Source organism: Melanotaenia boesemani, chromosome 14 (genome assembly GCF_017639745.1).
Source record: "Melanotaenia boesemani isolate fMelBoe1 chromosome 14, fMelBoe1.pri, whole genome shotgun sequence".
Taxonomy (NCBI): domain Eukaryota; kingdom Metazoa; phylum Chordata; class Actinopteri; order Atheriniformes; family Melanotaeniidae; genus Melanotaenia; species Melanotaenia boesemani.
Genome location: NC_055695.1, coordinates 2,630,102 through 2,654,727, shown reverse-complemented (window position 1 = coordinate 2,654,727; position 24,626 = coordinate 2,630,102). Strand labels below are relative to the sequence as shown.

Here is a 24,626-nt window from a genome sequence, read left to right as displayed (position 1 = left end):
TCCATCCATCCATGCATCCATCCATCATCCATCCATCCATCCATCCATGCATCCATCCATCCATCCATCTATCCATCCATCCATCCATCATCCATCCATCCATCCATCCATGCATCCATCCATCCATCCATCCATCCATCCATGCATCCATCATCCATCCATCATCCATCCATGCATCCATCCATCCATCCATGCATCCATCCATCCATCCATCCATGCATCCATCCATCCATGCATCCATGTATCCATCCATCCATCCATCCATCATCCATCCATCCATCCATCCATCCATCCATCCATCCATCCATCCATCCATCCATCATCCATCCATGCATCCATCCATCATCCATCATCCATCCATCCATGCATCCATCCATCATCCATCATCCATCCATGCATCCATCCATCCATCCATGCATCCATCCATGCATCCATCCATCCATGCATGCATCCATCCATCCATCTATGCATGCATCCATCCATCCATCCATCCATGCATCCATCCATCCATCATCCATCCATCCATCCATCCATGCATCCATCCATGCATCCATCCATCCATCCATCCATCCATGCATCCATCCATCCATCATCCATCCATCCATCCATCCATGCATCCATCCATCCATCCATCCTTCCATCCATGCATCCATCCATCCTTTTTCTATCGCTTATCCAGGGTTAGTTTGCAGGGGCACCAGTTAATCAGGGAAGCCCAGACCTCCCTCTCCACAGCCACTTCCAGCTCATCTGAGGGGAACCTGTGGAATTCCTAGGCCAGATGAGGGAAGTTGCCCCTCCAGCGTTTCCTGGGGCCTCCTCTGACGGGACATGCCCGGAACACCTCACCAGGGAGGAGTCCAGATACCTGGCTCCGCTGGATGTGGAGGAGCAGCTTTTCTACTTGCAGCCCTCGTGGATGACCTAGATTCTCACCCTGTCTCGAAAGGACAGCCCAGAAATCCTGTGGAGGAAATTTATTTTGGCCACTTGCATCTGCAGTTACATCCGCCTGGCTGGGCCCCGCCTGGAAAAGCCACAAGCTGCCCCCTCTGAGTGGGCTCACCACCTGCAGGGAAGGCTTTTCTGAGGCAACTCAGGACATTTTGGGATAATAAATAAGAATTTGAAACAAACTAATATCAAGAACTATAAACTGAACTTAATATTTAAGGAACAAGACATAAATCTAAATGTGCAACAAAAGATGAACAAAGAAGACCAGCAAACCAAAATTAACCCGAATATTTAATATCAGTTGATTAAAACAAGACAGAAATCCTGCAGACTGTGACATAAACAGCTATCAGCTCACATTTAATATGAGATATTCATACATGTGGAGGAACATAAAAAAGTCATGCATGTTTACTTTTGCATATAAGATATTAGATAAGGCTTTTACAGCTTAAATGCAGCATTCATTGTTCTAATTAAATCTGGTTAACCAAAGACACCACAGCAAAGATTATCTACTGTATAATAGATAAAGCATAAAGAAAAAAGACACCACAAATATACGGAATAACTTATAAACAGGTTTTGACCTTTTAACCCTTTAGGTGCCAGAGTTTTTAAAGTTTTCAAGGCAGACTGTAAAGGAGTGAAAATGTTGAAAATGAACCAGAGTTTATGATGGCAGTAAAATTACTCATTTAATTTCATACTGTATCATCAAAGGTTGGAAGCGTAATAAATTCCATAACTTTCACTATGAACTATCACTATAAATATATGAAATCATTCAGTTTGGTATTTATCAAATCTTAGTTTCCAAAATCCCCAGTTGTCCCATCAAATTGTCTGATACACCCCTCTTTTCCACTCCTGCTGCATCGAGCACATACAGAAAATCTCATAAATTTTGGAATTCTGCCTCTGACCTCAGTTAGGTAAAGTCTCAGAGTTCACATCTCCCACTTGTTCTGATTTAGATATGTTATTTTTATGAACGGATGCGGCATGATTTATAACAGAAGCATCACTTTTACTGTCGCTAGATGACCAATCATCATCCTCAGGAGGCACATAATCCCCTCCAGAATCAAAGATGCTGATAGATAGATTTTGCGAATTTGGCACTTAGAGGGTTTAAAAGCAAGTTAGCGTTAGATAAAAATTCCTTCATGATGCTGATATAATATTATCTCTATAAAAACCTAAAGCAGCTGTTAACACACAGATGTGCAGCCTGTGTTATCAGGAACTCACACAGACTCAGAATCTGGCAGGTTTTCTAGAAACTCCTGGATCTCTCTGCACATTCTGTTTCTGCCTCGTTCGCTGATCCTCTGCAGCGAGTTGATGCTGTTCTGCCGGAAGAAGGACTGATGAGGTATCTCTGCTGCCTTCATGTGATACTTAATCGACTTCTGACCCTCCTTTCGATCAAAGTGTAAGTATTTTGCGTAGCAGTGATAGAGCATCTGCTTGTCTTCAGGTTCCAGATCTCTCTTCATCATCTCCTGATACATCTGCTCTGCTTTCATCAGGCCATGACCAGACTTAGCATACATGTTTGCGAGGTCAACCTCCTTTATGAGAGAGGAATCAGGGTAAAGAGAGACCACCTCCTCATGCAGACTGATGGCTCTGCTGATCATACTTTCACTTGGACGACTTTCTTTATAAAAAACTATCCTCCATCTGTAGCTGAGGGCAGCACACCTCTTCAGGTATCGCTCATCTGGATGCTTCTTCAGGGCCTTTTCTGCCAGGTCAATGGCCTCATCATAGCAGTCGAGCTGCCTGTACACCCTCATCAGGGTTTTGATGCCGCTGTAGCTGCTGACAGGATTCATTAAAATCTTTTCTTCCAGCTCATCTGCTTCATCTTTGATTTGCTCTCTTCTCTTGGCTCTTAGCAGCAGGTCGACAGCAGCAAGGTACAGGTTGTCTGGATCCTCCTCTCGGGCCATTCTCATTTCCTCCAACATGCCAACATCCTGGTCTGTGTCACTGTGTTTATAAGCACCCACCAACGCCAGCACACGGCTGGTCTGCCATGACACCATCTCTGGCTTCATCCTGACGGCTCTCTGGAAGTAATCTGCAGCCTGCAGCTTCTTGTCTTTGTCAAACTTCATCAGGGTCCAGGCCTTCTCAGCACACACCTCTGGGTGGAGCTCATCCTGGATTGGAGGCGGGTGTTTCTCCATCAGGGTGTCCAGCTTTGACAGGTACCTTTGGCTCTGACTGTCTTCACCCAGATGTTGGTGCAGCCATGCCAGGTTCCCGTAGTTCACCACCAACCAGGGACCCTCATCTGCATCTCCCAGCTGGTGGAAGGTCTCAGTGGCCCTGCTGAAGAAGTCCCGGGCCTCTTCAATGAAGCCCAGCTTGTAATGGATGAACCCCTGCAGGTTGTAGATGTGACCCAGCCAGATGTTTCCACCATCAGTGCCGATGTCCACCAGTGCGTCCCTGACACGGAACAGTTTGGACCTGTTGGCATCCAGATTCCAGGTGAAGTGACACTCCAGGGACTCCAGTTTGGACTGACTCTGAGCAGCACTGAAAAACATTTTAAAAGACAAACATTAATCATCAGAGGGTTGATATAATCTGCTCTGACACTTTCAGAACAAACTGGAGTAAGGAGCATTAAAAAGGCATCAAGAGAAAATAATTATAAGTATCGATTAACACGACCTGATGGTGCATTACGGATGTACCAGATACACTGATGTGTGAGATCAGAGCCGCTGCCATCATCTGGGTGGCCTCTAAGCACAGCTGCTAACAGTGTTGTGCTAGTAACTGAAAAAAGTAACTAGTTACAGTTATTACGTGCTTCATTCAAAAAGTAACTCAGTTACTTTGTTGATAACTTGGTGTGAAGTTAAAAGTAACTTTTTAGTTACTTTTGTAAAAGAACATTCTTAAACATTTTCCCATTGATATCCTTATAATTAAATTTGACCACAATGTTGTAGGAAATATCAAATAAACTCAAAGAAAAAATGTAGTTTTTCAACACAAATTTATTTAAATTAGGCCAGCAGATTATTTGAAAAATAAATAAATAAATAGAAATAAAGAGTAATATAACAGCTACTTGCTGTTATAACTCTAATATAACAGTTACTTTCTCCTCTATGCTGCATGTTGAGTCTCCATTTCTCCTGTTTATATATTTTATGTACATATTTCTTTAGTTATTCAGGAGCATTATCACGTCTCTATGTCAAGTAAAGTCGTGCGCATGTGTGGTAGGGGCGTGCCAGTTCGGACGCTGCGGTAACCAAGGAAACGGGGCTGTGGACACTAGTTCCTGATAAAAAGGACTGCTGTATTCACGTTTCCGTTCCACATCCAGGGGTTATTGCTTTGTGGACAGCTGTGAGAGAACCACAGAGAGAATTCACAAAGGAAGCGGACTCAACATCAGGGTCTGACGACAAGCGAAAAACAAGCGAACCTCGATCGATTCTTTTGAACGGCTCTTTTAAATGAACGCTGAGAACTAAGTCGTAGTTGTAAGATGTTCTTTTCTTATCTACAAATGCTGCCTTCACATGTGTGCCGTCATGGGAGACTGATGCCCAACACGCTTCATCACATGAATGCATCTATGGGTAGAAAGTATTGATCAGAAACAAATGCTGAGTTCACTCTAAAACATTTACTCTGTTGGTATTTATATTTTTCTTGTATTTTTTTTCTGTTTAATATAAGCTTGTATAGTAGATTTTATATAGGTACGTATTTATTTTTAATTATTCTTGTGAGTTTTTTTTGCATTACTAAAATCCTCTTGTGTGGAAAATGTTGGAGTAAAGTTGTTTTACATGGAAGTTAATTGTAGCCTGATTATTTTTGTTGTACCACAAAGTTGTTTTGTAAAGTAAAATCCAAATTAGTGATCCCACTGTGAAAGCAACCACATCAACGGCTACAATGTTAGTTTTGTATTGTTTATGTGGGCCAACATAGTTCATATTGTAACAGACTGGGACATATTACACCTAACTGTCATGTTAACATTGTTACCATGGTTACAGAATCACTTCAGCTGAGATACAAATATTCTGTTATTGTAGTAGTGACATTTAAAGAATGTCACTAAACATGTAAGATGTGTCCCAATTCAGGGTCTGCACACTTCGAAGTGCGGATTCGTCGGCTACATACGTCATCGTGGCGCCAAGCACCTAATACGAAGGAGCCTCTGACTCCACCCTACAAATCCGCCCTTCGTTTGGCCTCAAATGAAGGCTGCTGGTGGCTCATCCTTTGTGGCCTCTTTTCTCCCAGAATTCATTTTGCACAAAACGGTGACGAATGAGCGACCAAAACAAGTACATTAAAAACATGCTTGTTAAATGGTGGCATAAAATTTCTGTAATGTTTGATATTCATGGATTTTTTAAGGGGTTAAAGGTGATAGCTACAACTTTTTCATCAAAAAAATTATTTTTTTTCAAAAATAATACATCAATAGAATGTCTAAATGGGTGCAGAATAAAATTTTGACAGGTCCAAAGTATATAAATATTTACATTTGGTTGCAATGCCAACGTCTACACTAAAGGATTCTAAGCCAATAGAATTAGTCAGTTGATGTCACGAGAGGCGGAGCTCCAGAGTTGCCAGATCGATAGCGCTGTCTAGAAATGGCATCTACCCGTTACATTTCTCAAATTAAAGTGGACCAAAAACAAAGCAGGACGAGGGTGAATATTAGTCAACCATTTGGTGCCGACTGAAGGAAAAGCTAAAAAGCCACACGAAGGTTGCCGCTTTGCTAATGCTAATTAATGATTAGCCTTACTGTAACATTTCTCATGCTCATTAACGGTCCACCGGTACTGGAAACTGGCACAGGCAGATTTGGTCATGTTCGTTTGTGGTGAGTTTTTTCTTCTTGTAGTTTTCATTTCAAGCTGCTGCTTGGTGAATACGGTTAGCTTTAGCTCATCCATATGGAGGGGCTCAGAGTAGAGTCGCTGCTCCTCCACATCGAGAGGAGCCAGATGAGGTGGCTCGGGCATCTGGTCAGGATGCCTCCTGGACGCCTCCCTGGTGAGGTGTTCCGGGAATGTCCCACCAGAAAGAGGCCCCGGGGACACCCAGGGGAAGACCCAGGACACGCTGGACGGCTGGCCTGGGAACGCCTCGGGATCCCCCCGGATGAGCTGGTGAATGTGGCCTGGGAGAGGGCAGTCTGGGTTTCCCTGCTGAGGCAGCTGTCCCCGTGACCTGACTCCGGATGGAGCTCAGATGTTGTCTTTTGTTTTATTTTCCATTTTGTCTTTATGGTTGTGGTAATTTTATTTTTATTATGTTTGATGTTTGGTGGCATTAGTTTCTTTAAATGAATTTATTAAGATTTTCTCATCTCACAGTTCTATGCTGTGATTTTGTGATACTGGTGTCATAATGCGGAAACTGGCGCTACTGGTCTTGGGCTACATCTGAAACTCTACTTTGAGAATGAAGTATCTTATGCTCAGCTTTATACAGTTAGACTTAATTAAAATGACATAGATTAGGATAATTCTGGGATACAGTTTAACCAGACTGCAATTTGCTAAGAGTAGTGAATTGTGTTGATTTAAGGCTGACAGAGGTTTTACCATATAAGGTTCTTAGGGTCTTAGGTGCCCTGAAGACCGGATTTAGCCCAACACACATATGTGTTTTCACAGGATTGGTCACTTCAGGACTTCAGGAATGTCTTTGAAACATATATAAGGATGCCTTACACATGTTTTCAGGGGGATTCTCAAAGTTGGCCAGAGACCTCACGGAGATGCATATCTGTTTAAGATGTCGCTTTTTGTAATAAACCATCGTTTTTTATACATCTAGCTGATGTCCGGAGCTCTTCTTTTTATCTGAAAGTATTTCTGTCACATCACCTGCATCCACAAAATAAACAACAAGAACTCCAGGAGAATATAAAACTGTGCATCACTGGGAATAATTTTCTCAATTTAGGTCAATTTTATTTCTATTTCTGCCCGTTATTCTGGCTGTTAGTGCAAATAGCAGATTCTTTTATAAGAAAGTCTCTCTCTTCACAAAGTTTAGATTTTTCTTTTTCTTTTTAAATTTAATAGCATTTTATGCATATGGTTCTGATGTTAGTGGGTATCAGTAGAAATGATATATTTATCTGAAATGAACCTCAACAATCACACACACACACACATATATATATACCCTCCTGACTACCAGTATAAATTTGTCCTCTGTGGAGGACATTTGTAAAGCTGAATATACCACATTTATAGGGGTGGGGCTTTGGGAACATCCTGTTTTTCCTCAAGGAAAATGGCATCATTACCACAATCACATTTCATAAGAAGAGGAAAAGTAAGTGCATAACTTCTTTTTGTGCAAATGTAGTCCTGAAGTATTATTGTAATATTTCTTTATGATATCTCTTGAGAACACATTAAACCATTTTCTAAATGAATATAACAACATTTTACCACAACATAAGTTTGAGAATTGTCTTCTGTAGTGGACATTTGTAGCTATTTCCTGAATTTTGTTCTGTATTTTTCAATTAAGAAGAAGGAGTTTTCTCATTACCCTTCAAACAGTCGGAAAAAATTTTTTTCTGGTAGTCAGGAGGATATATATATATATATATATATATATATATATATATATATATATATAGCAGTTGTGCTTAGGGCACCCAACTTGCTTAGCAGCAGCCCTGAAACCAGGCAACGATCTCTGTTGAGAAACTGCAAGCTCATACAGATCAATATCAGTCTTAAACTTAGACTCTACAGTGTAATAATCGCAAAAAGACTTGACAATTTAATCCCAGATATAAATGTTGGTGATAACGCTGAGAAGACCATCTGGTTTTAAAGTGAGGTGTTTAACAGAGGATTTCAGCTTCTGCACAGTTTTATCTCATAAGGAAAAACTGAAAAGACAGACAGAGATAAGGATGGTAAGAAGGAAGGTAGGCAAGACATGAAACATATCACATAAATAAAGATGAATGAAAGGACTGAAAGGACAGTAAGGGAAAAGGAAGGGAATAAAGGAGGTAATCTGATGGATAAAAATTTGTTTAAAAAAAGGAGGAAAGATGGTTAAATAAACAAGAAATTAATAAAAAACTTTATCAAATATGCTACTAACCTCATCGTGTAGCCGTTTTCTGTGAATGTAATTCTTTTATGTAGCTCTTACACCCAGGAGCTTCTCCAACGTGTGTGATAATCTGAGGCTGTCTGACGGCGTTTTATAGGCGGAGCTTTGTCGCGCGAACACAGGAAACGCGAGCTCACCATCGAGGCGCAGACTCGTCTGGACGAGTTTAAAGGATGAACTGGGGAAATGACATGTAAACAGAGAGAAAATAAAACACGACGTTGAGGGAAATTGCAGTATAAAGTTAGTCGCTCTGAGCGCAGGTTCGTGCGACCAAACGAAGCGACGTCGCGGAGGTTCAGGCGAACTTAAAGTCTCGTTTTCCCAGAAATGGAAACTGAACACAAAAGGAACAAGCGTGGGGCAAATTCCTTAAGCAGATTTTACAGTTACACTTTGATTATCATAAAACATCATACCAGGAGTAAATATTCAATATTGAATTTAATACAAAAAAAGATTCTTTAACCGTCTGCTCGACCGTTTAGAGCACATTTTTAAAATTAAGATTTGTATACCAAAAGTTAGTGTTATCCCATTACTGTTTCAAATTAGGCCATTCCACCCACCTACACACACAGTTTTTAGATTTTCACTTTTACTTTTTCTTTTCTTTTTCTTCTTTACTTTTTCACTTATTTTTCTTTGGAACTCTGAATATCATTTCAATATATCCAGAAAGACAACAACTTTTTTTGTTGTTTTAGGGGAGGCCTACCTACAACAAAAACTACAATAACATTTCATCGCCACGTTCGTTTTTGTTATTCAGACCATGTCAAATATGTTATCTCATATAAAAATGAGCATTTTAAAAGTTGTTTAAAATTGTACATATTGTTCATAATTTTAAAGTGTGTATCTTTCACTTTTGGAGATACATGGTTCTTAATTTACTTAAATGAATTTCTATCTATTGTTTGTAAGGTGACTATAATACGCGTTCACAAGTTACGTTTAAACCTGCGCACTTTACGTAAGCACGTACGGTGGAACGTTTCCTGTATGCGGCTGTAATGGAGGAGCTGAAAGAGGGACCCGCTGCTCAGCTACACCAGGAGGACGTCGTTAACAAACGTCAGTAAACTGCATCACTTTCACGTTTACCCTCTGATTTTGTGACGGGAATGTGTGTCTTAAATGTTGCGTCAGATATCATCCACGCAGCGCAGTGAATTCCCGCAGAAATCCAGTTTGTAACTGCGGAACTGGACGCGGGCCTCACCACGGAGCTCCGCCACAGGACCTAAACAGTCAACAACAACAGCCCCGGAGGCGCCGGAGGACACATTAGCTGAACGGCTGTTTGTTGGCGGCTGCTGCCACGAGAGCTGCGTTATTCGGAGATGATTAGTCGGTGGTTTCTAACGTGGTTTCTACTGTAGTTTAACGTGACACGGTTTCATCGCGGAGCTGCACTACATGGCCGCGGAGCCGCTAAAACGGTCCGAGTCGGCGGGATTCACGTCCGCACAGCCGCTGCCTTCATCATGAGTAGTTTTTAACCGAGGAAGCCCAGATTCATTATGATTATAGACCTGCAACAACAAACCGCCGTTCTCAGATCCTGAGATCAGGATGAGATCAAACCACCAGCTCCGTTTTATTCTAAAGCTTAATTACAAGAAAAGCAGAGAAAGCTACAGTTCTGTCTATCCTACAAGTGAAAAATGACATTGTTAAGAACGAAATGCATGCATATTAAGTAAAAAAAAAGTCAGTTTGTAATTATTGATAAGATATAGAGTGACTTTATATTCAGTTGTCCAGTTTCTGGAATATTTAGCTGCTTTTTGTTGTCTTACAGCTTTAGAGGTAGATCTTTAAATAAAACGCTTTAGTTGTTCATTTATTACCCTCAGCATGCAATAATCTAACAAATATTTGACTTTATTACCATAAAAAGTTTTTATTTCACTGTTTAAGTTGAATTAAAGTAAGTTAGTTCTCTGTCTGAACCCTGCACATACATGCCATTTTATTAAAAAGCCTGCAAAAACGCCTCCTGAAGGCGCCTTAAATGTCACACAGCTTGGTGATTTAACAAGAATAAGGCTTCAGTATGAAAACACACTGACAATGATGACAAGTATCTGCAATTTACACAGTTTACATATAAATCACTACACAGCACTGTGTTCTGCCAACCAGCAGAAAACCTTTGAAAAGGCTTCAAACTTCCAAGATTTTGGGGGGAAATCTGTACAAACTGAGTCCACTTTATGTTAACATTACAGTCATAAATTATTCGTCAGTCTCTGATAAATAATATACCAGGGATGTACGTGCTGCTGCTGTAATGTTGAGTATTTCCTGACCATGAAGAAAATGAACATATTTAGTTCACAGCTACAACGTATGCAGTGCAGAAGAAAAAAGGGTCAGGATTGTATTCTTTTCATGGTCATTATCATTATTTTACCTTTTATTTAACCAGGAAGACCCTCAAAACTTCCCTCTTTGTCAGGGTAGACCTGACCACGAGGGCCCGTCATGCCTGCCAACACATTCAGAAACAGAACAAAATAAAGACGCAAAACCCAAAAATCCTCCTTAGAGCAGCTTTGACAGGCTTCACTTCACTTACTTCAGAATAAATTGGCCAAATCTAAATTAAATAAATTGTATTAAATGTAACTCTAGTTAAAATGTAAATCTGACATGTTTTCTTGTTGTCTCTGCCTGTGAAGGTGAGGATGATGAAGATGCACCTGCAGCTGCTGACCATGCAGTGCAAACTGAAGCTGCTGCAGACAGCGACACCAAACCCTCGACCACAACCACGGGTAACTTACCAGAGACCGCTGCTGCAGTGGGAGTTTGTCTGCAAACCTTAAATGGATCAAAAACGTGGTGATGAGTAAAAATTCTTCTTCTTCTGCTGCAGAGAGACACATCTCCATCCAGGCTAAACTGGAAGGTCTGGAGATGCTGGTGGACCTTGATGGAGGTGAGTTCAGCTCTTCAGGAAATCCTCAGTTTCCTTTAAGAAATTTTATAAATCAGGAGAAGAACGGAAACATTTCCATTTGTTGATGATGATGAACGTAAATCTGATTTTAATGTTATAGTTGATGGTAAACTATTTATTTATTAAGAATTAAGGTTTTATATTAGTCAGGAATGCACTGATACTGACACCTGTATAGAGTATCGGACCGATACGCTGTGTGTGTACTTGTACTCATTGTACTTGTATTCATAAAAGTGCTCCAATACTACAAAACCGATACCAGTGTGAAAAGCTGGTGCTGTCAGACTTAACATGTTAATGCCGAGAGATCAATCTGTGGAACCGACTCACATGTTTTATAAACGCATTAACACATAAACCAGGTGAAAAGTCCGAGGCTGACGCTCCTGTTAGCAAACGAGGCATCATAGCACTGCTAGCTGACCACAGCCGTCCTCTCCGAGTCCAAACAGCCGTCGCTAACCAGCCCAACAGACTGCTAGAAGAAAATGCTGTTTACCAGCAGCTGGAGGAGGTGGAAACTTTAACCAGGAAGCTAAAGGCTAAGCTACCTGACCAGGAGATGAGAGTTCGGCTGGTTGGGCTCTCCGAGGGAACCTACGCGGTTCTTTTCTAAACTTCTGCAAGAGACCGTGAGGAAATCTTCTCGTCCACGCCCGAGCCGGACCGGCTCACCGCAGCGCGACCCTCACACCAAAGCCACGACTGGTTGTCCGCTGCTTCCACCACTTCCAGAAGGGAACAGCTGGTCCGGGAGGCTCGGAGGAGAGGTGCGCCGCTAGGCAGGGTCGTTCATTCAGAGTCGATGAAGCCAGCTCTGCTGTACCCCCCAGCCTTCGCATCACCCAGCAGGACGAGTCCGGTCAGTTGCTGAGGCCGAGCAGTTCATCCCAGCTTGTGGAAAACGCTCCAGACTGTTTACTGGATCAGTTCTGGGGTTGAAAGTATAACCGAACCTGGAGATGATCATTATTAGTATTCTCCTTTTTATTTAACTTGGTCTCCTCTACCTGAACATGGCATGTATGTACTTTGTTACATCCGTGAACAGAATCCACAAAAAAACACGTTTTCCTGCTTTTTTCTGAAGATTCGGACACTTTTCCAGCCGTACGTGTAGAGTACGTCTGCAGGAGGACTCATGATGTAACAAACCATTAACCAGTGAGCTGTAACAGGATTTATTAGTGCTGGTACTGATACTCGGTGTCAGCAAGTACTCACATGTAAGTACTTGTACTCGGCTTGTGAAAATGTGGTATCGGTGCGTCCCTAATATTTGGTTTAGGATCTTTTTTTCTTTCAGGGTGCAATGATCTGATCTGGACAAATATTAGAGATGTTGATGAGAAACTTTAATGAGAAGATGGAGAAAAAGCTTTTTAGAAATATTGTTTTAGTTTATTTTTCTGCCTCAATCAGATAAAAAGAAAAAGTCATGAAATGTTTTACAAAATAGGCTTCATAAATAAAAAGAAATATTTGTTTACCCATCAGTTTAAACATGTAGGCTGTTTATTTTTACAATAAATCACTTATTTAAGAATCTCATGAGCTAAAGTCATTATTTAATTTTGACTAGAAGACCTCCCACTGGCTGAAGACTAATTCTGGTCTGATTCCCGTCTGTTCACCTCACACATCACATTTTACCAGAAATGATTTAAATCTGTTTGAAGCTGATGTATAAAGCTCATAGGAAATATTTACCATCAATAAACAAAAAAGGTTAGAAAAAATAAAATTTACCTGCATTTAAAAGGTTCTTTATAAAACCAGGATTTGTTTCGAGGCAGGTTGTGGAAAAATCTAGATAAGGAAAGAAGCAAAATCAATTATTAAAAATAAAGACCTGAATCTAATGAAAGAGGTTCGTTGTTTGGTTCTGTTTTGTGTGTCATGCTGACCTGCAGCTGGCTTTAATTACACGTAACAGTTAAATAAATTCGATGTGTTACTGGTTTAATTGTTTGTGTGAGAGAGCAGATTACACACAAGTTCTTCTTTCTGCTCCTTTTCATTCAAGTCTTGGAAATTTATATTGTTTGTTTATTTCATCCATTCTTCACTAAACTAAAGAAAAAATGCATGGATGGCCTTTTTAAGGACATTTTGAAGTTTTTAGGTGTATTAAGATAATGTTGGCTGTGATTGTTCCCGAGACAAAGGACGTGTGTTTTCCAGCCATATGCGCTGTAATTTACATCTAAATGAGATGTAAATTACATTAAAACGACCTCCTGCTTTAAATTAAAGTGAAAAAGTTTTTAATGTCCCGTTATTTAGGAAACCCATTAAAGCTTTATAGAATAAATCACAAATTATTGCCCCTCCCCCGTCGTCTGCTACGGTCACTCTTTACAACAAATTGGCACCTTTGTTAAATTCATCGTTTTTTCAGCTAAAACGATGCGGATGTGTCGTTGGGAACGGCCTTTTAGTCGAAATGGTTTAAATGAAAACAATGTGGTGGATTTTCGCCAGCAGTCTGTAATTAAAACTGCCGTCTTAAGGGTTAAATGTTAATTGTGATTAATTAAATCATAAAATACAAAAGAACCCATTCACGGATAAAACTACAAATCTTGTATTTTACAGTGTAACTGTTTCTTTCTGTTAACGGAGCGTTTGGCCTGACCTTTTCTATTTGAAGAAAGAAAACTGCAGTAGAGGTTTTTTGCGGTGCTGCAGGTTCCTGCTGTAGATCTGGATTCTTTGGCTCAGACACAGAAAACATGGAGGTTAAATGCTGCTTTTCAGCTTGATGGCCATGGCCGGAACAGATGCAGAGGAAATAAACCAGAATGATTCTTTAAGGGAAAACCTCCAGTTAACTTCCACGTTTAGACTCTAAAATGTTCAAATTTCCTTAATTTCCTCAAACACTGTTTGTAAATGAAGGAACTCATTGAAAGGACATAATCAGGTAATGGATCCATGTTTTGGTGTTTCCCCACCAGCGGGCCGGAAGTCGTGTCCTCTGTGTCCGGAGGAGAAATTTAAAGCCTGTTACAGCCACAAGCTGCGTCGACACCTGCAGAACCTCCACTGGAAGGTCTACGTGGAGTTTGAAGGTAAGAAGCTGGAAAAATCTCCCGTTTGTCCAGATTAGAGCATCAGTCTGAGATCAGGACCTCATCATGTCCTCCTCATCATCAGACTGGTTGATGAAGGCTCGTCCGTGAGCCTGAGAAGAGCAGCTACAGTCACATTTATGTTTATATTTATTGTATATTCATGCTCGGTAACTCGGATGTGCATCTTTAGAATTTTTTGAGGTGCGTTGATTTATTATCTAATGTGGACTTGATCTGAATCATTAGATGAACAGCAAGGTGTCAGGTATGTAATAAATCCTGAATCCTGAACTCAACACGGACATGTTGATGAGTTAAAATGATCCGTAGGTCTGAAGCATCTGAAGCAGTAGACGACACAGTTACCAAACCGGCTTTTTTAACCCTCGTGAGTCACGTCAGTTCACTTCTCTCTCCCAGAATCTGCAGAAATCACGTTACACATGAATCTTTCTTTCTACTTTTACTCAAATTGCTCAGTCAAATTCAGTCCTAATCAAGACTACCAAATATGTAATTATTTTAACTCTTTAAATGCCAGTTTCATCATATAATGTGACTTCTTATGGGGAAAAAAATCACATGAAATTATTATTATTGAGGACTTTTTGGTCCTTTAATGGCCCGAAATGGTAGTAAATTTGTCCCCGGTGTCGTGTTTACCGTTCAGAAAAAATTAAATTAAAAATAAAAAGTCTTGCAATGCAAACACTATTACAAAAAAAAACACAACAACCCAAATATCATCCCATATCCGAAACACAACCAGAATGCTGGCCAGAAACAACCAGAGCTGAAAGATGACATGATGTGTGGGTTTCTGTCTCCACAGGATGGTTTCAGCTCTGCCAGCTGCCTTACAGAAGCTGGACCGATGAAAGCCAAATTTAAAATCACTGTACATGTTAAACCCAGATTTGTGACTTTTGGCCTTACATGCAGAACAGCATCTCTTCGGTCTACTTTTAATCAAAATTAAAGAAGTTTACAGACATCCTTTCCAAGTTTTAATGTCATCAAGACCAACAAGAAGTGGTTTAACTGAGAATCTTCAGTTTTAATAGAAGGTAAACCCGATCATCATCATCATCAGCAGGCAGGAAGGAGACACCGTGTTTAACAGAGCAGGTTAAAAAATAAGCCATGTGGGACCTCACATAGCAGCGAAGTGGAGGAGGATTCAGAACCATAAAAGTTCTGCCTGCCAGATTGGACCTGAACCATTTCTGAGCAGGACCACAGATGTCCACTAGATGCTGTAAACGAGATGATAACATGACCTTTGACCTCTGTCTTTTAACAGGCCAGAAGATGTGCATCTGCCACCTGCCCTGCAGAAATCTGAAGCCGAGTCTCAGCGGAGACCTGGTGAGACGCTCAAACCGTCTGCAGAACGACAGCATTAATAATTACACCTCTTCTAAGTATTACTCTTCTACAGGCTAATGTTTCTGCACTTTTCTCTAAAATAACGTATTTTCCCTTCCCTCCCTCCCTCCAGGCGTCGGGCAGACACATGGCTCATTACCACTGCGTGGTCTGTTCTGTCACCATCGCTCGAAAGACCGACATGATCAGCCACCTCAAACGCCACGTCAACAAAGGAGAGACCGAGGCCAGCTACTCCGGGAACTCGGACGTACAGTTTGAAGAGCGGAGTAAGAAACGCAGAGTTCTCCGTTAAACGCAGCAGCCGTAACACCTCGAACACTTAAAGTAAAACTGTCGGGTAATTCTGAGCATCCAAACATCTGTTTGTAGTCCAGTAAGCGCTCTTCTCGGCTCCAAAATGGACAGAGTTGCTTAATTTAAGTGTTTAACCATCAGCTGAGTTGAGCTTTAAGACCTGCCTGGAGCTGGAAGGAGCAGGGGCCACTGGCTCTAAGTGAAGGTTGAGAAACATTTAAAAGCAGAACAAAACAGAAATTGTGAGATTATTGAGCTTCTGTTCCAGCTGGAAGCTCAGATTTGACTCGTTAAAGCTGTTAACCAATGAGGAGCTCGTCTCTGTGTCAGCAGCTCCGTCGGGTCAGGACTACGAGATCATGAAAGAACTGGGAACAAACGTCCAGCTCCTCCCGAACCACACCACCCCGCAGAAGAGCGACACCTACTTCAACCGAAAGATGAAGACCAACAGGTCGGAGGCACGCTAACTCTGGATCTACGTCCACTCTGAACCCCAACCTCCACTCAAGCTGTGTGTTTGTCTGTTTGTGCTTCAGGCAGCTGGTGTTCTGTTCGCTGGCTGTTCTGGCCGAAGAGAGGAACCCACTCGAGTGTCTGGATGCTTTTGGAGCCACAGGTGGGTCCACTGGCTCTGATTGTGTGAGCAGCTATTTACTGATGAACCATGAGTGATGGAGGTTTGATCTCGTCGGAGGTCAGCGCCTCAACATCTGGACGACTTTTCTTTACTTGAGCTCAAAATGTGAAGCTTCAGTCCTCTAATGACTGGAAAGGGTTGGAAATTTGTCCCTGGTGTCCTGTTGACCTTTAAGAAAAATCTAAATTGGAATTTCTTCAAAAGAAACACTTCCTTACATAAAAATCCTCCCACAGGGAAACACGAGCAGAGCGGAGCCGAAAACGTCCACGATGGCCAACAAAAGTTAAAAGTTGTCGCTCTGATTTCTGAATGAACGTTAAAATACGGTGAAAAAGTTGAAACACATGTTTAAGGAGAGTCATCGGTGTGAGAATGGACTTCCTGCCCCATAAAGCTCCATTTCCTGTCTGTTCCACCTCGCAGGCATCATGGGCCTCCAGTGGGCCAAGCACCTTCGTAACGCCGTCAAAGTCACCATCACAGACATCAGCGACACCTGCGTGAAAATGATCAAAGAAAACTGCGAGCTGAACCAAATCCGGGTGGACGGAGGCTCACGAGGCCCCCGATGGCCCGACAGGGAGGCCGAGACGGCGCCCATCGCTACTGTGGAGGTCACCAAGATGGACGCCAACGTCATCTTGCACCTGCGGCCTTTTGACTACATGTAAGTGTTCAGAGAAAAGAAAAAAAAGCTGTTTTAATCATTAAAAGTTTTCAACTTTCTTTTAATCACTGGGTCTTCCAGCCACCTGGATCCATTCGGCACAGCTGTGAACTACCTGGACGCCGCCTTCAGGAACGTCCGTAACCTCGGCATCATCTCTGTGACGTCCACGGACACGAGCTCCCTCTACGCCAAGTCGCCCAACGTCACCCTGCGCCACTACGGCTGCCACATCGTACGCACCGAGTACTACAAAGAGTTGGCTGCACGCATGGTGGTCGCCACCGTGGCCAGGTAGGCCCGCTCACCTGAAGCTCCTCATCGCCGTCTAAATCCAACCCGAGCCTAACGCTGACTTCCTGCTGCAGAGCGGCGGCGCGCTGTAACAAAGGCATCGAGGTGCTGCTGGCGGTGGCGTTGGAGCACTTCATGCTCGTGGTGGTGAGAGTCCTCAGAGGTCCGACACAAGCAGACGAGTCGGCCAAGAAGCTACGAAAACTGGTCCACTGTCAGTGGTGCGAGGAGAGGGTCTTCCTGAAACTGGGAAACATGGTGGACGGTGAGCTGGGAACAAAGTCAGACGTAACTGCTGTAAAGAAGAGGTTTCCCCCATATCCACGCACTTTTAACCTTTTAATACCCGACCAAAGAAAATATGGGAGGAAAAGTTTTTTTTTTATCTGAAGTCTTATTTTGACCCTTAAACATTTAAAAAACATTTTAAAATAATAAAAATAATTAACAAAATGATTTTTATTTACCTTTTATTGCAGCGTGATATGTCAATATTAAAAGGTGTCCACCAGGGGGCAGAAGACAGGTCTCAGATTGTATACAACAGGGTTTTTAAGCAGTTTTTACCAGAAAGTGATGCAAAAGGTCTCAGAAACTGTTTGTATCACACAGGATTAAAGAGGTTAAGAGCAGTTATGGTAATTTGAACTTTATATACAATCTATGAGAATATTTTTCAGGATTGAACCAATAGAAACAACATTCTCAGCTACGGCTGAATAAAAGGTTATATTTTATTAAACGTTTGAAATTTAACATTTTTTACTGTGTTTCAGACACGCTGCCATGTAACTGTCATGGAAGTCTGCCTGGAAAGACTGCAGTCCAGCTGGGACCTCTGTGGTAAACCTCTCAGCTCTGCACCACAGCAGCATCTGTCACCTTACTCATGATGTCAGCAAAAACACCATCCAGAGTTAGACGCTTGGTCATGTCTAAAAGAAGTTCATCTCTAACTGCTGAGATTTCACAAATAAAACATCAGACGCATGAAGTCATTTACTGAGCAAAACCTGAAAGTCAGGATCAGCTTCCCCCCTCACTGCTTCCACAGGAACTCGAGGGTCAGTAGCAGCCAGATGGAGGAGGCCAAGGAGGAAAGACATCAGCAATGATCGTAGAGAAGCAGCGGCTGTCCATTAACCTGGAAAGGGTCAGACATGGCAGCATGTCTGACCCTTTCCAAACTATCTGGAGTCCATCATTCTACAAAGAGAAAGATTATTTACAAGCGGAAAACATTTCATAAAGCTGCAGATCTTCCCAGGAGTGGACGTCCCAGCAAGTTCAGCCCAAAAAAAAAACCCAGATCTCTTTCTCAGAACCTCCAGGCCTCAGTTAGCAGGTTAAATGGTTTTAAATGAACCAGTTTGGCTTGTTGGGAAGGTTGCAGGAGAAAAAAGAACATGGCAGCACGGCTTAGGCTGGCAAAGCTGCATCTGAACAAACCACCAGACTTCTGGAACCAGGTCCTCTGGACAGACCAGACCAGAGTGGATGTTTGGTCCTTAAACACCTCATAGCAGCTGTAAGCACGGTGGTGGAGGGATGGTGGTCTGGACACCTCGCAGTCATTGATGGACCATAAACTCCTCTGGATACCAAAGTCTTCTGGAGTCAGATGTGAGTCCATCTGTCCGACACTGAAGCTGAAACTGTCTCATGCAGCAGGATGAAGATCCCAAACACAGCAGGTCTACATCAGAACCAGGTGCTGACCTGGTCCAAAGTCCAGACCTCAACCTGACTGAGATGCTGCAAAGCTGCAAACCTCAATGAGCTGAAGCAGCGATGGAAAGAAGAGTGGAGCAGAATTCCTCCATAACCACGACAGACTGATGACGTCGTCCAGAAAAGCACGACTGCAGCTTCCTGCTGCTGGATCACAAGATGGACGCAGATTTTCACGGATTTTCACGGATTCTGGCTTTCAGTTTCTGTTCACTAAATAAAGACAGTGAGATCTGTCATGTTGATCATCTGAGGTTGGAGTTACTGAAATTTAAAATATAAGAATTTATTTGCTCTCCAGGGTTTTAGGTTCAGGATAAACTTCTAATTAGTTTAAATGATAAAGAGAAATTTACTGTAAATGTAATGAATTTTGAACTTTTCATCTACATTTTCACCAGGCTGCACGCCTCTTCATATCAGTAGTAACCACCACCTTTAGTCTGGTTTGCGTGTAGATTAAACACTTCCTAAGTGTGACTCAGCATTTTGCATGTGCAGGTCTGGTGCTCTGTTCAACACGGGCTTCCTGAGGAGGATGCTGTCTGCAGCCGTGCAGCACAGCATGGACGACATCCAGCCGCTCGTCAAAACTCTGATCTGCGAGTCCGAGTGCACCACCCTCAAGTCTCTGGTCCACGGGTCGTCCGTTCTCTCCAACCAGGGTAACCGTCTGGCCCGCAATGCTGTCAGATGTTTTCAGGGTTTGACTTTACTAAGTCTTCTGTTTCCTCTGCAGTGGAGTGTGGAGTCGTCATTAAGACCCTGCAGAGCGGAGACGAGGCGGGTCCTGCTGATCAGCCGGGTCAGGAATCTGTCCTTACTCTTTCTGTCTGTTACTGCTCACACCGATAAAAACTGCTCTACTACCACAATAACCAGTTTGGATAAGCAGTGAAACACTGAGAACCTGCAGGTCTGCATCTGTCCTCTAGAGGGCACTGTCGCTCCGTCCTCTGTTTAGAAAATATACAGTGAATTAATTTTAAAGGGGAAACTTAAATTTAAATGACTTCTTTAAAGTAATAAACTTTGATTTTATTATGCTGTACATTTGTTGTACAGCCGGTTTTATGGTTGCATCACAGCAAAATTAGACATTTTAGGGTTTTATACACAAAACTTGTGAGTTTTGTTTCTATCCTGATAAAATTCTCTGTTTTTCCTGCAGGGAAGAGGAAGAGCGGGGAGGAGTCAGGGAATGTTGTGAAGAAGCTGAAACCTGATGCATCTCTGGAACATCCACCTTTCTACTACAGCATCCACCGCCACAGCATCCGAGGCATGAACATGCCCAAGTGAGTGGCCTCTGATCATCCACCCGTCATGAGCTCAGAGACAAAATGCGTAGCTCAGTCAAATAAAAGAATAGAAACCAGCTGTTTAGAGAGCAGCAGAGAGGTAAAATATACTCATTTATCTGCTATCAAATGATTAACGGCGTTGACTCCATGTGAGTCTGGCTGCTGAAACTCACCCACATGCTCACCACATCTGGTCCAAAGTACTCTCATTTGTGTTCAGGCAGCATTTGCTGACATCTGGCCCACATCTGGCCCACATAACACCTGCCAGATTAGGCCCAAACGTGTCTGCTATGTGGAACGTCAGGTTAATATAAACGTGTGGTATCCACCGAACGTCCAGAATCTCTAAAAGCTCAGTAACACGATTTTATGACCACCAGCAGAGTTAAGACAGCAAACAATCAGAAGAGCGGATAAAGTCCACTAAAAGACGTAAACACAAAGTACGGATCCATCTGTTGATCCCACGGTGTGAACACGGACCAACGACATCGCTACTGAAAGCAGAAAACTTTAGTTTCATCATCTCCAACCAAGATTCACTGAACCAGAAGCAGCAGAAGCTAAATTCTGCTTTAGGTCTGAAAAACATGAATTCTCTCATAATTTAGCTCCAACATTTCTTTCCACCGACATGGAACCATGTTTACTGAAAAACTCCATTTCCCAGAATCCCAGAGTTAAAATAAAAACATTAAGTGAAGAGAAAGTCATTCATTTTTTCCAATGTTCCCCCCTCAGTTACTTTAACACACCAGCATCTGTGGTGATGTTTCCACCTCTGAGAAAATCTGACAAGCTTTAGCTTTATTTTGAAACCAGGGTCGTTTACAGAGTTTGTAAATGCAGAGAAATAATCAGTTAATTTCAGAAATGTCATTTTCTAGCAGAAAGCGCCAGATGACCCTCGGTTCCTAAGTACAAGTGCTTTTGTTCTAAATATTTATTCATCTGAATTATTTCTGTTTGCAGGCTGAATAAGTTCCTTCAGTACCTGTCCGAGGCCGGCTTCAAGGTGAGCCGGACTCACTTTGACCCGACCGGCGTGCGGACCGATGCCACGCTGCAGCAGTTTAAATCCGTTCTCACCAAGTACAGCGTCCCCACGTACACCAACGCCGCCACGGCCACGCAGACCAGCGTGAGCACGCAGAAAACGCCGTCAGCGAAGCTCGCTTCAGGCTCCCCGAACTAAACTCTTTTTTTTTTTTTTTTTAACCTGTCTTGTCCAGCATTGTTGCAAACAGAATGATTGTCTGGCTGCTGTCTGGTGCTGGGCAATTTTACTCTATCAAGCAGGGATTTATACTACATGTATAAAGTCCCTCTTGATGACATGAAAAACTTTATTAAATCAGACTCTTAATGCTGGACTCGACCGGAGGGGACAGAGAGAGAGAGAGATAGAAAAGAAAGTAGAGAGAAGAGGGAGGGGAGAGAGAGGGACAGAAAGGATGTGGGGAGTGCGGGTGGGGACTTAAAACATTATACAGAAAACCATGTAATCCATACTACTTACAACATATATAGCTACGATCATCCTAGCCAGTAGGTCATTACACAACTAGTTGATAATAGTAACAATAATAATAATCACAATAATAGTAATAATAATAATAGTAGTAGTAATAATAATAAGAGTAAGAGTAATAATAATAATAATAAGAACACAAATAATAAAAAAAAAAAAAGAAAAAAAAATATGATAATAGATATAAGTGAAACTGCTGTATTCAAGAACACGCGCAGAGAAACCTGTGTGGATATGCTGGAGAACTCGGCCACACGGCGACGCAAAGACTGTGTGGAGACGTTCAGGAAGGAGTGACCATGCAGAGTGATCATGCAGATGCCACCTCACTTGAACAGAGGCCAGAGTCAGGCCAGCGGTCCCGAGACCCAGGCCACCAGCCCCCCCGTAGGCTACAGATCCCGACCGGTCCACAGAGACGACCACTCGCCCGCCCAGGAAGGCAGCAGCAGGAGACCCCAGCAGGAGCCGCCCCGCGGACACAGGGCACCGGCCCCGGCAGGCCGAGGCCAGCAGTCCCCGACCCCCCCGGGCACCGGCCGCCCGGGACAGACGGGGCAGAGGGCCCGGGCCCAGGAGCGCAGGGACACCCCCCACCCCCACAGGCCAAGGGCCAGCACGCCACCCGGGGGGACCCGGCCCGCCCAGACGGCCACCGCCAGAGGCCAGCCCCACACCCCAGCGCCCAGCCGCACACCCCGAGAACCAGTCCTGCCCCCCCCCCCCAGACCAACACACACAAACACACACACTCTCCTTCCACTCCTCCATTCATCCTCCCACACATACACCATCCAACCCTCACATACTCTGTCCTCCCACACACACACACCATCCTTCCACCATCCATCCTTCCACACACACACCATCCTTCCACCATCCATCCTCCCACACACTCACCATCCTTCCACCATACACTCTCCCACACCTACCCCATCCTCCCACACACACACATCATCCCTCCACCACTCATCCTCCCACACATACACCAAACATCCACCTTCACGTACCCCATCCTCCCACACACACACACACCACCCCTCCATCACCCACTCTCCCAAACATACACCACTCCCCCACACACACACCATCCTCCCTCCCATACACCATCCATCCTCCTGCACACACACCATTCTTCCTCCATCCATCCTCCCACACACTCCCCATCCCTGCACCATACATTCTCCCACACATACCCCATCCTCCCCCACATACATCATCCCTCCACCATTCATCCTCCCACACCCACACCACCCCCCCTCCCACACACCACACATCCACCTCCACACACCCCACCCTCCCACACACACACACCATCCCTCCACCACCCATCCCCCCACACACACACCACTCTCCCACCCACACACCACCCCCCCCCCCCCCCCACACACATACACACACACACACACACAAACACCATCCCCCCACCACCATCCTCCCGCCACCCCACGCCGCGGGGGGACAGCCCCAGCCAGGAGGCGAGGAGACACGAGCCAGGCCCCCACCCCCCCCACCCCGCCCCAGTCCCCCACTCCCCACCCCCAAAACAGCACCTTCCCCCCAGGGCCAGCAGCCAAACCCCCCGGGACAGCCCGCCCACGCCCCGGGCCAACGCGACAGGCCACCCGGCCCGCCCCGCCCCCGGGCCATCCATGGAGACAGGGGCGCTTGAAGACCCCATCCCCCCTCCCTCCCCCACTAGTGAGGGAATATATTATGTGCTGTTTGCAATTAAAAAAAAAAAAAAAAAAAAAAAAAAAGAGGGTTAAAATTGGGGGGCAGTAACTGCATTGAGGAGGGGGTGGGGCCACCTGAGCAGTCCCACCCACCTGACCTCGCATGTTCCACCCCCCAAAACGTGTCCCCGAACTAAACTCTGACTGCACTGACGGAGATGATTTGCTTTTTAACCCACACGAGATCCCGGATGAGATCATGTGATGTTTCTATTTATTTCTCTTGAGAATTAAACTTGCTCTTATTTGGCATTTTTCTCTGTTTTTTAAAACCTTTTTTCCTCATCAAAAGAAATAAACAAGCATGAATGAACTGATTATCAGGATGTTTTTATTTGTCTTTCATCTTTCGGTCTGTAATCCTGCAGTTTAACTTCTGATGTTAGTGTTTGGTTAAAGGAGAGTCTGCTGCATGAACTTCTGCAGCTCAGCTGAAATGATGACGGTTAACTGGTGTTTCAATGTTAAAGGGGTACAAAGATGGACGATACAGACCAAAAAACCAATAAAAGAACTACAATAAGAAGAAAACCATGCAAAGGGACTAAAATAGTTCTCAGTTTGTGTCTGTATAAAAAAAATGACTAGGGAGAGATAAAAAAGAATGACTACAAAAAACCACAACAGAGACAGAAAACAACGAGATTACAAAATAAAACACTAAATAATCACATCCAGAACAAGGACACAGCTCAGAACTACAGTGACTTAAACACATCTTAGATCCTGATCAATGAAATATTCCAGATGAAAATTTTTATTAGCGGAGAACAAAATAAGAATGATCGATGGAAGTCAAACCCATGGAGGTCTGAATTCAGACTCCTACTAAAAGTGGAAAGATCGGATCAAAGGC

The 24,626-nt window shown here is 43.3% G+C and overlaps 2 protein-coding genes across 3 annotated transcripts; one reads left to right on the top strand and one right to left on the bottom strand.

Moving 5' to 3' along the window:
- Positions 1-1,230: 1,230 nt before the first annotated feature.
- On the bottom strand, positions 1,231-8,254 carry LOC121653268 (interferon-induced protein with tetratricopeptide repeats 1-like). Its single transcript, XM_042006623.1, has 2 exons — positions 8,113-8,254; positions 1,231-3,513 (listed from the first exon to the last, which is right to left on the bottom strand). The coding sequence occupies exons 1-2, from the start codon at positions 8,115-8,117 to the stop codon at positions 2,208-2,210; spliced, it is 1,311 nt and encodes a 436-aa protein (XP_041862557.1). The 5' UTR covers positions 8,118-8,254; the 3' UTR covers positions 1,231-2,207.
- An 845-nt stretch (positions 8,255-9,099) lies between these two features.
- On the top strand, positions 9,100-24,088 carry trmt1l (tRNA methyltransferase 1-like). Of its 2 annotated transcripts, none has more exons than XM_042006622.1 (17): positions 9,100-9,201; positions 10,815-10,910; positions 11,012-11,074; positions 14,059-14,172; positions 15,479-15,543; positions 15,677-15,833; positions 16,195-16,315; positions 16,401-16,480; positions 16,928-17,171; positions 17,253-17,465; positions 17,540-17,730; positions 18,242-18,308; positions 19,698-19,861; positions 19,936-20,001; positions 20,368-20,494; positions 21,476-21,686; positions 23,896-24,088. In XM_042006622.1, exons 1-17 carry the CDS (start codon positions 9,141-9,143, stop codon positions 23,905-23,907), a joined length of 2,052 nt encoding a protein of 683 aa, XP_041862556.1. In that variant the 5' UTR covers positions 9,100-9,140; the 3' UTR covers positions 23,908-24,088. The 2 variants fall into 2 exon arrangements, with proteins under 2 accessions (XP_041862556.1, XP_041862555.1); XM_042006621.1 differs by having other exon boundaries at positions 16,192-16,315.
- The last annotated feature ends 538 nt before the right edge of the window (positions 24,089-24,626 follow it).